General features: G+C 46.1%; 1 protein-coding gene across 1 annotated transcript in view; it reads left to right on the top strand.

The window, feature by feature from the left end:
• Positions 1 to 6217: 6217 nt before the first annotated feature.
• The window catches only part of LOC115169212 (uncharacterized), a 35052-nt gene continuing 27711 nt past the window's right edge, over positions 6218 to 13558 (top strand). Inside the window, exon 1 of the mRNA XM_029724688.1 lies at positions 6218 to 7203. Within this exon, the coding sequence (XP_029580548.1) occupies positions 6218 to 7203 (986 nt within the window). The remainder of the gene's footprint in view (positions 7204 to 13558) is intronic.

Below are 13558 nucleotides of genomic sequence, written 5' to 3'. Positions count from 1 at the left end.
CCCTCAGGTCCTCTGTCCCTGGCCTTTTAACTATCCCAAAGCCTAGGACCAAAAGGCATGGAGAAGCAGCCTTTAGTTGCTATGCCCCCAGCCTCTGGAATAGCCTGCTAGAGAACCTGAGGGGGACCAAGAGGCATGGAGAAGCAGCCTTTAGTTACTATGCCCCCAGCCTCTGGAATAGCCTGCCAGAGAACCTGAGGGGGACCAAGAGGCATGGAGAAGCAGCCTTTAGTTGCTATGCCCCCAGCCTCTGGAATAGCCTGATAGAGAACCTGAGGGGGACCAAGAGGCATGGAGAGGCAGCCTTTAGTTGCTATGCCCCCAGCCTCTGGAATAGCCTGATAGAGAACCTGAGGGGGGCTGAAACTGTGGACATATTTAAAATAGATCTTAAAACACACCTCTTTAGCTTTGCTTTCTTTTCCTTATTATCCTTTTTAGTCTTTCAGTTTTTATAATTATTATTTAGTTTTTTATTGTCTTATGGTTGTTGTGTAGTGTTGGTCAATTAGGTGCAGGCAGGTAGCCTAGTGGTTAGAGTGATGGACTAGTAACCAAAATGGTTGCAAGATCAAATCCCTGAGCTGACAAGGTAAAAATCTGTCATTCTGCCCCTGAACAAGACAGTTAACCCACTGTTCCTAGGCTGTTATTGTAAATAAGAATTTGTTCTTAACTGACTTGCCTAGTTAAATAAAGGTAAAAAAAAAATCTTCAACAGATGACCAGGTCTATATAATTATCAAATGTATATATATTTGTAGTAGAAAGGAAACACAGACTCTATGTTTAAGTATTACAATTCTCCTTTAGTAATACAATTGTAGGCAGAAGTTGGTACAGAGTACAGTATATGATAGCTGTCCCCAGGTTCTGTAAACTGTTTAAGACATCCTGTAACTTATAGCCTCCCCAGTTCCCCTTGCGTGACTTTCCCTGGCAACAACATTTTAATAAATCTAACCTCCCCCTGACAGCAGCAACCATCTTGTCAGCAATTAAAAGCTCAGAAGTGGGTTTGACCGAAACGTGACCTTTCATCACAAGTATAGGGTCATAACAAGGTGAACGAGTCCAAGCATCTTCTGACAGGTGGCTGTTCATCAGGCCTGCGGCTGCCTTGTGTTCTCAGAACCTCAGACAGCCACGGTGGGGCCCAGACAGGAGGAGTCTGAGCGTAGGCGGTTTCCGCCTTCTGATAGTGTCTGAAGGGCACAACACTCAAAACAGGTGTTAACACACACACACACACACACACACACACACACACAGAGGAGACCTTACAGTTTATCATAACACAATGTATACACCCTTTTAAAAGTTACGAGGCCTGGGTTTAATTCCTTCAGTAGTAAATATTTCAGTTTATTTATTGTAATTGTTTTTTATTCGTTTTTTTCCTGTTGAAGCACATTGCGTTGCCTTCCATGTCTGAAATGTGCTGTATAAATAAAGCTTGATTTGATTACATCCACTAGTAATAATACGAGTCTGGAGCTATAGGATGTTATTTACAAATGATGTTTTGAGAGAGTAACCAGTGTCATCTGTACAACAAAGTACTTAGCCCTCAAATATGACTGCTTTCTTAGTAGGCTATTTATAGGCATTTTCCATTTGGGTACTGAACCATACGGTACCTACAAAAGCTAGTCCCTATATACACATCTTTCCACATTTACTCTGGCTCCTTTTTGTAGGGCTAAAATGGTACTAAAACTAAACTCTCAACTGCTGACTTACTTTCTCATGTTCGGTATAGATCTTTAACATGCAACCTGGGGCGACAGGTAACCTAGTGGTTAGAGTGTTGGGCCAATAACTCCTATAAGTAGCCTACTAAGAAAGCAGTCAAAAGGTTGTTGCATCGAATCCCCGAGCTGACAAGATGTAAATTTGTCGTTCTGTCCCTGAGCAAGACAGTTAACCCACTGTTCCCTGGGCGCTGAAGATGTGGATGTTGATTAAGGCAGCCCCCTGCACCTTTCTGATTCAGAGGGGTTGGGTTAAATCCAGAAGACACATTTCAGTTGAATGCATTCAGTTGTACAACTGACTAGGTATCCCCCCTTTCCCTATAACTATCTCAATTGTAACACTGTTGCTGATCTCTAACTCACTACTGTGACGTTTAACCCTGACTCTTTCTCTCCCCTACTGCTCCCTACCTGCTCTGCCGTCCCTAATTCACTGCTAATCCAACCTAAATTCTACCACCGCCTGCTTCTGTCAACTCATTTTTGGTCCCGACACAGTTTCCCTCCACCTCCTTGTTCCTGCAGCCGAGTGTTTAGACCGAGAGAGGGGGAAAGTTAGGGGAGGGGCGGATGAAAACAACAGATCGCTACTCCCCTAATCCCTTTGTGTCCACAGTGTTAATCCAGCCGTACAAGCCCCCCTGTACCCGCGCCTCGTAACCAGCCCTCCCAGCACACAAACAACTAGATAGTATTCCCTTCAGGAAAGCAATGTCGGTTAGTCATACTGTAAACACAGCGCTAGCAGCAGTAGCATCCCATAACAAACACACAACAACACTAACTCTAACTGGTTTGCGTACATTCGTCTGTTACCCCAGGGATGTTTCAGCATTAACATAGATTTTTTGTGCTTAAATTGTTACATGGGGCTGATGCTGTGTTCTGCAAATGTGTTTCGTTTTTTTCTGTGCTTTCTGAAATGTTGTCTATGTGCTTTCGTTGTTTTTGTTGCATTTGTGCATACAGAGTTGTTGTTTGGTATGCATGTGTGAACACATGCATGTGAATGTAACTCAGTGAATTCATTGTGCTGTGTTTTTTTTGTGTGTATCCCAGTCTTGTTTACAAGCTGAAGGGAAGGGGGGGTGGGGAAGAGGGAGGGAGAGGTAAGAGGAGGCTGTGTTTATTGAGGTCACACCCTGGCAATAGTGGAGGAACCGATTCCCCCCCCCCCACCCCCCCACCCTCGCCCTCTTCTCCAACCCACCAACCCAGGCTGCTGGTAAGATAACTCTCTGTGGTGCTGAAAAGAGAAAAACACATTCAGACACAGTGAGTGCAGTGCGGCCGTATAAAGCAGATAGATAGACAGAAAGACAACAGTGAGGCAGAGGGGATGGGGGGGCAGAAAGATACTAGTAGAGAGAGAGAGAGTCAGGGAGGCAGGCAGGAGATTTGCTGGGAGGAAGGAAGGTAGAGTAGGCGTGTTCTTTGTGATCCGTGCTCATGAAGCCTGGTCTCGTCTGCTGAGGCTAGTGGAGTAGAGCTCTGTGTTGATGAGAGAGACGGTGGAGAGATGCTCTGACTGAACACCCCCCTGACACACACACCGCTCTGCTTCTCAACTACGGATACTAACTGCATCTGAGGGTCACACACAACCAGACATCCAAGAGTTCATCGGATCGGTTCAGACAGAAACCCACTAGGAGCCGCCGGAGTCTGTGTTCAGTCTGCAGAAAGTGGCTGCATGTCAAAAGGAGTGTGTGATGCTGGTAGGGTCTGTCTATGTGTGGGTGATGATGGTAGGGTCTGTCCATGTGTGGGTGATGATGGTAGGGTCTGTCGATGTGTGTGATGCTGGTAGGGTCTGTCGATGTGTGTGCAGATGAGTGTAAAGCTGGCCCCTGTGTTGGAGTCTAGAATTGTTTGGACAGGGGCCTTGGGTCTCTCTGGCTACCCAGGGGAGGGAGCACTGGCCTGGGCATCCACAGGCCTCGCTACCCCCTGTCACCGCCCTGGCCCTGGAGGACTCCTTTGAGCAAGCCTAACTGTTGGGAGCGTACAATGGCTACTGGGCTTCCCTGTGGATTGAAGTGGCTTTCTGTACAAGTGCTCCGGGATCTGTCTGAGTTGTTCTGCGGCTCGCACTGGACCCACCTGGAGAACGTTGCTTTGGCCCTCTTCAAGCCAGCAGGGACACAGCTCCACTGTAAGTACCACCACGCATATGTTCACACACACACACACACACACACACACACACACACACACACACACACACACACACACACACACACACACACACACACACACGTGTATATACACACACCTTTCCCTAGCAGTGCCATTGAGTTAATAGGATTTACCTTTGTTACCTGATCCTCTGTATAATGAGTGCGCGGGCAGTGACATTTTTGACACCGATCGAGAAGATCCCCTTCTCCCGTGACACCGTTGCCTAGATACGGACATAGTGTGCCGCTGTCATTTCTGTTTTGAGAAAATTGCAGCTCGGAGCACCAACAGCTGCAGCCAACGAGAGGAGAGGACGGGAAAGTTAAAAGTGAGAGGTAGTGAGGGAAAGAGGGGATGTGGGTTAGCATCAGAGCTGCAGAACAACCTTTTAACAGAATAGATTGAGAGCTTCTCCATCAGATTTATCTGATTTCAAGAGAGGAAAGAAAGAGAAAATATGTGTAAGACCAGAGGAGGACAAACAGCTGCAAGGTTTCACTGAAAAACAATGTGATAAACAAGCTGAGTGCAGCGCTGCAGGTTTACAGGGATTACAGAGGCAGGCTTAATTCAGCTCCAGTAGTGTTTTGAATCCTGCAAGAGCACTCTGTGCCTGAGCATCAACGATAAACTTCAACTATGAGGTACATTTATGCAGTATTAACTGTTGCGTGTCAGCTACAAGTTGTAATTACATCACTGCCATTTAGATCTGTCTCTTGTCTGTCTGTGACAGTGATTCAAAACTGTTCCCTTTCAAAACGAGTAGTCTCTGTAGCGAACCAGGACTGACTGCTTCACATGCAGTTAAACCCACTAACCCCAACACTGAGGTTATTCATGGATAGACAGAACCGACTGTTCCACATGCAGTTAAACCCACTAACCCCAACACTGAGGTTATTCATGGGTAGACAGAACCGAATGACAGTAGAGGTATAGTGATGCAGAAGATGCTGGTCTCTCTGAGTTGGCCATGTAATCTCCATCTGTCTTCTCTCCAACCTCTCTGACTCTCTCTCACACACACACACACACACACGCACACGCACACAAACATATACATACACATAAACATACAAACACACATACCGATGCACACACACACCGGTACACGCACACGCACACAAACATATACATACACATAAACATACAAACACACATACCGGTACACACACACACCGGTACACACACACACGCATACCAGTACACACACACATTCACTCCCTCAAACAGCATAGTATACACTCTGCATCTACACACACACACACACACACACACACATTGAATCCCACAACACATCATTAGATGCTCAGTGGTGTGGCTGTAAACAGTGTTATATCAGTGGTGTGGCTGTAAACAGTGTTATATCAGTGGTGTGGCTGTAAACAGTGTTATATCAGTGGTGTGGCTGTAAACAGTGTTATATCAGTGGTGTGGCTGTAAACAGTGTTATATTAGTGGTGTGTTTGAATGTGGCTGTAAACAGTGTTATATTCACCGTCCATTCTCCTCACTTGAGAGTAGGAAATCAAAGGGATCGCAGTTGAACTGACGTCAGGAAAATGTTTTTTTTTTCAATGGAGCATTCCAATTCACGCAGCTCGTCTCTGACGCACAAGTGTTTGTGGAGGAATCCTATAAAGAATAATCTTTTAGAGAATCAGATAAAAGCACAAGCCCAATTATTTGATCAGGAATCGCAGCAGTTCTGCGTGTAAATCCAGGAATGCACATAAATGCAATCAGTACCACAATGCGTGATGTCCTGTGTTCATGGTGCATGACCCTAAAGGATTTCTCAGTACTGTTGTTGCCCTAAAGCTTCTGTGTCATTCGGTTCTGTGTCATTTGGTTTCCTTCTTTCATCAGTAAGTTCTTGATCAATGGAAGTCATTTATCAGAGCGTGAGAAAACAGTTAGGACAAAAACCGACTAGATAGTGGACCCCTCCAGAGTTGTTTGTGCGTTTGAGTATTTGTACAGGGACAGTGCACATTAATTAACGTTTCAGTAAAAGTGCCGGTTTTAGCCAATCGGCTCATTTTCAACCGCAGTCCCTGGGTTTGCATTGTACATTTCCCATTCTCCGGGAATAATGATGAAACTTTGACCAACAACTGCCACAGATACTAACAACCCTTTACAGGCAACGAACCCAGTAGACCACCAGACACAGAAACCAGCCACCAGACACCAGAAACGTCACTGAGCCACTATGTCATTAACATTTCTCTATTATACGTTCCAGAAGGTTGTCGGATTGCTTGTGACGAATGATGAGCTCCAAACAGGAAGAAACTCTGAGATTTGTCCAGTATGATGAAGATAGTGGACTAAGAGCCTACAACGGGCTGGTCTCTCAGAACCTGGATGTGGAAGATAGTGGACTAAGAGCCTACAACGGGCTGGTCTCTCAGAACCTGGATGTGGAAGATAGTGGACTAAGAGCCTACAACGGGCTGGTCTCTCAGAACCTGGATGTTGAAGATAGTGGACTAAGAGCCTACAACGGGCTGGTCTATCAGAACCTGGATGTGGAAGATAGTGGACTAAGAGCCTACAACGGGCTGGTCTCTCAGAACCTGGATGTGGAAGATAGTGGACTAAGAGCCTACAACGGGCTGGTCTCTCAGAACCTGGATGTTGAAGATAGTGGACTAAGAGTCTACAACGGGCTGGTTTCTCAGAACCTGGATGTGGAAGATAGTGGACTAGGAACCTACAACGGGCTGGTCTCTCAGAACCTGGATGTGGGAGATAGTGGACTGGGAACCTACAACGGGCTGGTCTCTCAGAACCTGGATGTGGAAGATAGTGGACTAAGAGCCTACAACGGGCTGGTCTCTCAGAACATGGATGTGGAAGATAGTGGACTAAGAGCCTACAACGGGCTGGTCTCTCAGAACCTGGATGTTGAAGATAGTGGACTAAGAGCCTACAACGGGCTGGTCTCTCAGAACCTGGATGTGGAAGATAGTGGACTAGGAACCTACAACGGGCTGGTCTCTCAGAACCTGGATGTGGAAGATAGTGGACTAAGAGTCTACAACGGGCTGGTCTCTCAGAACCTGGATGTTGAAGATACTGGACTAAGAGCCTACAACGGGCTGGTCTCTCAGAACCTGGATGTGGAAGATAGTGAACTAGGAACCTACAACGGGCTGGTCTCTCAGAACCTGGACCACGGCAGGAATGATAGGAACAGGATTTACCTACAGGAGAAAAAGGACAAGAAGAGAAAACAGGAAGAAGCCATAAAAAGGTAGGAGGCTTAAATACGTTCATACACCTACAGGACACTTTGAGAAATGATCCACACATACAGACTGGTCATGCTTGTTTATAGATGTGAGATGTTGCGTCATACTCGTGTGAGGTCTTCTCACAATAACGTTCCATGTAACAAAGCATCAGAGACAGTCCTGTACCTTATAATACACACCCACACCTCAACACACCCACACCTCAACACACCCACACCACAACACACACACACACCTCAACACACCCACACCACACAACACACCCACACCTCAACACACCCACACCACAACACACACACACCTCAACACACACACACACACACCTCAACACACCGCATGCTAGTCCAGTTATACCTAGATCCACTAATACATTGCATCCCTGTAAAGTCACAGGTTTAAGTTGTTGCATTGTGCCATGGCAGCCATGGATCTTTTACAATGACATGTAACCCAAGCCTTCGGATTTCCCCTCATTCTGATTTGAAGCGATGGCTTGCTGTGTTGGTCAAATGTCATTACCTGACTTGTTGAGTTGTTATACATACTGCAGAGAGGAAAGACTGTGTGTAATGTATGTGTTTCTTGTGTGTGTGTGTGTGTGTGTGTGTGTGTGTGTGTGTGTGTGTGTGTGTGTGTGTGTGTGTGTGTTAATGGGTTGTGTTTGTGTGTGTGTCTGTGTGTGTGTGTGTCTGTGTGTGTGTGTGTGTGTGTTAATGGGTTGTGTGTGTGTGTCTATGTATCTCTTTGACTATGGCATATTACCATATTTTGGGATGTCAGTGGGTCGGCGCAGGCCTCTCTAGGGAGTAGAGTTAATTTGTCACTTCCTGACTTATTTGGGACTTGTCCTTGGCTAGAGGTTGTCTCTGCCTGGTCTACTTCTGATATGGAGAGTAGTGTTAGGGTAGCCTGGTCTACTTCTGATATGGAGAGTAGTGTTAGGGTAGCCTGGTAGCCTGGTCTACTTCTGATATGGAGAGTAGTGTTAGGGTAGCCTGGTAGCCTGGTCTACTTCTGATATGGAGAGTAGTGTTAGGGTAGCCTGGTCTTTACTTCTGATATGGAGAGTGCAGTTAGGGTAGCTTGGTCTACTTCTGATATGGAGAGTAGTGTTAGGGTAGCCTGGTCTTTACTTCTGATATGGAGAGTAGTGTTAGGGTAGCCTGGTCTTTACTTCTGATATGGAGAGTAGTGTTAGGGTAGCCTGGTCTTTACTTCTGATATGGAGAGTAGTGTTAGGGTAGCCTGGTCTTTACTTCTGATATGGAGAGTGGTGTTAGGGTAGCCTGGTCTTTACTTCTGATATGGAGAGTAGTGTTAGGGTAGCCTGGTCTTTACTTCTGATATGGAGAGTAGTGTTAGGGTAGCCTGGTCTTTACTTCTGATATGGAGAGTAGTGTTAGGGTAGCCTGGTCTACTTCTGATATGGAGAGTAGTGTTAGGGTAGCCTGGTCTTTACTTCTGATATGGAGAGTGGTGTTAGGGTAGCCTGGTCTACTTCTGATATGGAGAGTAGTGTTAGGGTAGCCTGGTCTACTTCTGATATGGAGAGTAGTGTTAGGGTAGCCTGGTCTTTACTTCTGATATGGAGAGTGGTGTTAGGGTAGCCTGGTCTTTACTTCTGATATGGAGAGTGGTGTTAGGGTAGCCTGGTCTACTTCTGATATGGAGAGTAGTGTTAGGGTAGCCTGGTAGCCTGGTCTACTTCTGATATGGAGAGTGGTGTTAGGGTAGCCTGGTCTTTACTTCTGATATGGAGAGTAGTGTTAGGGTAGCCTGGTCTTTACTTCTGATATGGAGAGTGGTGTTAGGGTAGCCTGGTCTTTACTTCTGATATGGAGAGTAGTGTTAGGGTAGCCTGGTCTTTACTTCTGATATGGAGAGTAGTGTTAGGGTAGCCTGGTCTTTACTTCTGATATGGAGAGTAGTGTTAGGGTAGCCTGGTCTACTTCTGATATGGAGAGTAGTGTTAGGGTAGCCTGGTCTTTACTTCTGATATGGAGAGTGGTGTTAGGGTAGCCTGGTCTACTTCTGATATGGAGAGTAGTGTTAGGGTAGCCTGGTCTACTTCTGATATGGAGAGTAGTGTTAGGGTAGCCTGGTCTTTACTTCTGATATGGAGAGTGGTGTTAGGGTAGCCTGGTCTTTACTTCTGATATGGAGAGTGGTGTTAGGGTAGCCTGGTCTACTTCTGATATGGAGAGTAGTGTTAGGGTAGCCTGGTAGCCTGGTCTACTTCTGATATGGAGAGTGGTGTTAGGGTAGCCTGGTCTTTACTTCTGATATGGAGAGTAGTGTTAGGGTAGCCTGGTCTACTTCTGATATGGAGAGTAGTGTTAGGGTAGCCTGGTCTTTACTTCTGATATGGAGAGTGGTGTTAGGGTAGCCTGGTCTTTACTTCTGATATGGAGAGTGGTGTTAGGGTAGCCTGGTCTTTACTTCTGATATGGAGAGTAGTGTTAGGGTAGCTTGGTCTACTTCTGATATGGAGAGTAGTGTTAGGGTAGCTTGGTCTACTTCTGATATGGAGAGTAGTGTTAGGGTAGCCTGGTCTACTTCTGATATGGAGAGTAGTGTTAGGGTAGCCTGGTAGCCTGGTCTACTTCTGATATGGAGAGTAGTGTTAGGGTAGCCTGGTCTACTTCTGATATGGAGAGTAGTGTTAGGGTAGCCTGGTCTTTACTTCTGATATGGAGAGTGGTGTTAGGGTAGCCTGGTCTACTTCTGATATGGAGAGTAGTGTTAGGGTAGCCTGGTAGCCTGGTCTACTTCTGATATGGAGAGTGGTGTTAGGGTAGCCTGGTCTTTACTTCTGATATGGAGAGTAGTGTTAGGGTAGCCTGGTCTACTTCTGATATGGAGAGTAGTGTTAGGTAGCCTGGTCTTTACTTCTGATATGGAGAGTGGTGTTAGGGTAGCCTGGTCTACTTCTGATATGGAGAGTAGTGTTAGGGTAGCCTGGTCTTCTGATATGGAGAGTAGTGTTAGGGTAGCCTGGTCTACTTCTGATATGGAGAGTAGTGTTAGGGTAGCTTGGTCTACTTCTGATATGGAGAGTAGTGTTAGGGTAGCCTGGTCTTTACTTCTGATATGGAGAGTGGTGTTAGGGTAGCCTGGTCTTTACTTCTGATATGGAGAGTGGTGTTAGGGTAGCCTGGTCTTTACTTCTGATATGGAGAGTAGTGTTAGGGTAGCCTGGTCTACTTCTGATATGGAGAGTAGTGTAGGGTAGCCTGGTCTTTACTTCTGATATGGAGAGTGGTGTTAGGGTAGCCTGGTCTACTTCTGATATGGAGAGTGGTGTTAGGGTAGCCTGGTCTCAGGTCTCTTTGTGCCGTATAGCCATAGGACCATAGGACTTGGCAAGATGGCACAAACAGATGACAGCGGCCACAGGAGCACAAACAGATCTGGGACAAGGCTAGAGTTAGGGGGATTGTGATCATAAAATCGATGAATGAGCCCACGTTCACTATTGGATATAAATACACTAAGTGTGTGGTTTGTGTATAGTTGTTTTTAATGTTGGACCTATCAACAGAACTATAGGCAAGGTTACGTGTTAACTGGCTAATGATGGAATATATGTGATCCAAAACTCAAAACCAGCCATACATATTCCCTAACTGAATGTCGGTCATTTCAGTCGTCTGATACATTGTTTAATAAACAGTCCTACAAAACGTTGGAATTAGCATTGGGATAGTCAGTCGTGTCTTGCAAATGTTTTTGTCCTCTTTCGCTCTCTGTCCCGATGAAAGCGAGGCCGAGGAGACCTGAATATGTAGCGGCAACACGTGGGCATCTGAAAGCTCAGCGAATAGGAAGCGGGCGCACAACGTGGGCATCTGAAAGCTCAGCGAATAGGAAGCGGGCGCACAACGTGGGCATCTGAAAGCTCAGCGAATAGGAAGCGGGCGCACAACGTGGGCATCTGAAAGCTCAGCGAATAGGAAGCGGGCGCACAACGTGGGCATCTGAAAGCTCAGCGAATAGGAAGCGGGCGCACAACGTGGGCATCTGAAAGCTCAGCGAATAGGAAGCGGGCGCACAACGTGGGCATCTGAAAGCTCAGCGAATAGGAAGCGGGCGCACGACGTGGGCATCTGAAAGCTCAGCGAATAGGAAGCGGGCGCACAACGTGGGCATCTGAAAGCTCAGCGAATAGGAAGCGGGCGCACAACGTGGGCATCTGAAAGCTCAGCGAATAGGAAGCGGGCGCACAACGTGGGCATCACGTGGAGACCGCGAGCCTTGGTTGTGTGTCAACAGGTAGGCGCTGTGGAGTCAAAGTGTGTGGTTCGCCCGTGATAGATCATAGCAGAATCAGTGGAGAGCTGGTGGCGTCTGCTTGTGTGTGTCTGTGTGTGCTTTCTAATGCTACATGCTGACAGTGGAAGGAGAGTTCCTCGACAGATTCCCTTTCCACATGTTGCCAAAGTCTCTGCAACATCTAAGAGATATGTTTTCAAAGCTGCAACAGTCATCGCTCATCAGCTGTGGCATCAATGATGTCTGGTTACCTTGTTATCTTAAACCTTGTAGGGTATTGATTACTTTAACCTGAGAGCTATACTACAAAGCAGGCTCAATGAGTTAGCCAGATAACTTTGATAAATAACCACAAATAACTATTGAATTTCTGGTTCATTAAGAAAGCTAAACTTAGATATGTTTTTTGTTGTTGTTGGTTGTTGAGTCAATTAGACCGTACCCATTTCAAGTATATCTTCAATAAATAAATAATAATATTTCAGACTGTTTAGCTGGCTAACTCATTAAACCTGCTTTGTAGTATACCCCACTGGTAAGCTCTGCAAATGTTGTTGAGAGTGTTGAGTGTATGCAGTGCCTTAAAGCTTATGGTAATTTAGTCACTTGTTCTGATAGTAAAGCTGACTCCTAATATTATAGAGGAGTGTCAGCAGTGTCCTTTTTCTATTCATTATCTGTATACTCACAACACTGTTTATACGAGTATACGTATTCTATTTGAGCAAGTAATAGTCCACGTTTTCAAGCGCTAAATCCTAGGTCCTTCAGTCATATGATGAAACTTTTTTTATGGAGTGTAGAACAAACTCGTATAACTTTTCACTCAAAACACATGGCGGCAAAAGTTACCACACCAAAAGCGAGTCTGTCATCCCAACTCTGTGTCAATTCCAAGGGTGGTGAAAGTGATATCTAGTGTTCCGATATCTCTCTGTCTTTCAGCTCTTGTCAATGTAAAATATTAATACACAGTAGCTAGAGGAAGAATATGAAATGATAGCTGATAGCCTTTTTCAAAAGGCCTATTAGTAGGTCAATGAGACAACCCATTTTTACAGTAGCTGATGGAGGAGAAGAGAGAGAGGCAAAGGGAGAGAGAGAGGGGGTGAAAATAGAGAGAGAACGGGAGAGACAGAAAGAGAGGAGAGGGAGGGGCAGAGAGGGGGTGAAGATAGAGAGAACGGGAGAGACAGAAAGAGAGGAGAGGGAGAGGGAGAGAGGGGGTGAAGATAGAGAGAACAGGAGAGACAGAAAGAGAGGAGAGGGAGGGGCAGAGAGGGGGTGAAGATAGAGAGCGAATGGGAGAGACAGAAAGAGAGGAGAGGGAGGGGAAGAGAGGGGGTGAAGATAGAGAGCAAACGGGAGAGACAGAAAGAGAGGAGAGGGAGGGGCAGAGAGGGGGTGAAGATAGAGAGAAAATGGGAGAGACAGAAAGAGAGGAGAGGGAGGGGTAGAGGAAAAAAACCTGTTAGAAGGAGATTAAGTGTGAATTGCTTGCAAGCAGGAGATGTGTTCTGCCTGGTGACAGCTGGAACAGCCGCAGGCCAATCAGATCACCACGTCGGTTTGAGTGAGGAGGTTCTTCCTGCGTGTACTGCCATCCCATTGGTGTTTTCCTTGTATCTGAAGGAGTAGTTATTCACACACACAGGGATATACACACACAGGGTTGTCGCCGGGCAGTTCTGGTTCTGTGTCAACACTTGAGTCTCTGTTTGAACGCACAATACAACACCAACAAACAAAATAACTGGGTTTGTGTGTGAGGAAAAAGTCTGTGCATATCACTGTGTTTGTTGTCACACACACACACACACACACACACACACAAACCCAGTTCTATCATGTGTTGGTGTGGTGTTGTGCGTTCCATGTCCCATAGAGACTCAAGCAGCCTATTTACACACAACCAGAACTGCCCAACGACAACCCTCCATCCAGCTGTTCCAAGTGCACCTGTGGTCTGTGTTCCAGCCAATCACTGGTAAATACCACCAGTTAAACACCTGACACTCACTACTCTGTTAATATTCATGAGTGTTGTCCTGCAGACAGCTGCGTGTTAGAAGCAGAGTTTCA

This window comes from Salmo trutta, chromosome 31 (assembly GCF_901001165.1).
Source record: "Salmo trutta chromosome 31, fSalTru1.1, whole genome shotgun sequence".
In the NCBI taxonomy this organism is placed as follows: Eukaryota; Metazoa; Chordata; class Actinopteri; order Salmoniformes; family Salmonidae; genus Salmo; species Salmo trutta.
Note: the sequence above shows the minus strand (reverse complement) of the source record. Positions and strands in the feature narration are given on the sequence as shown.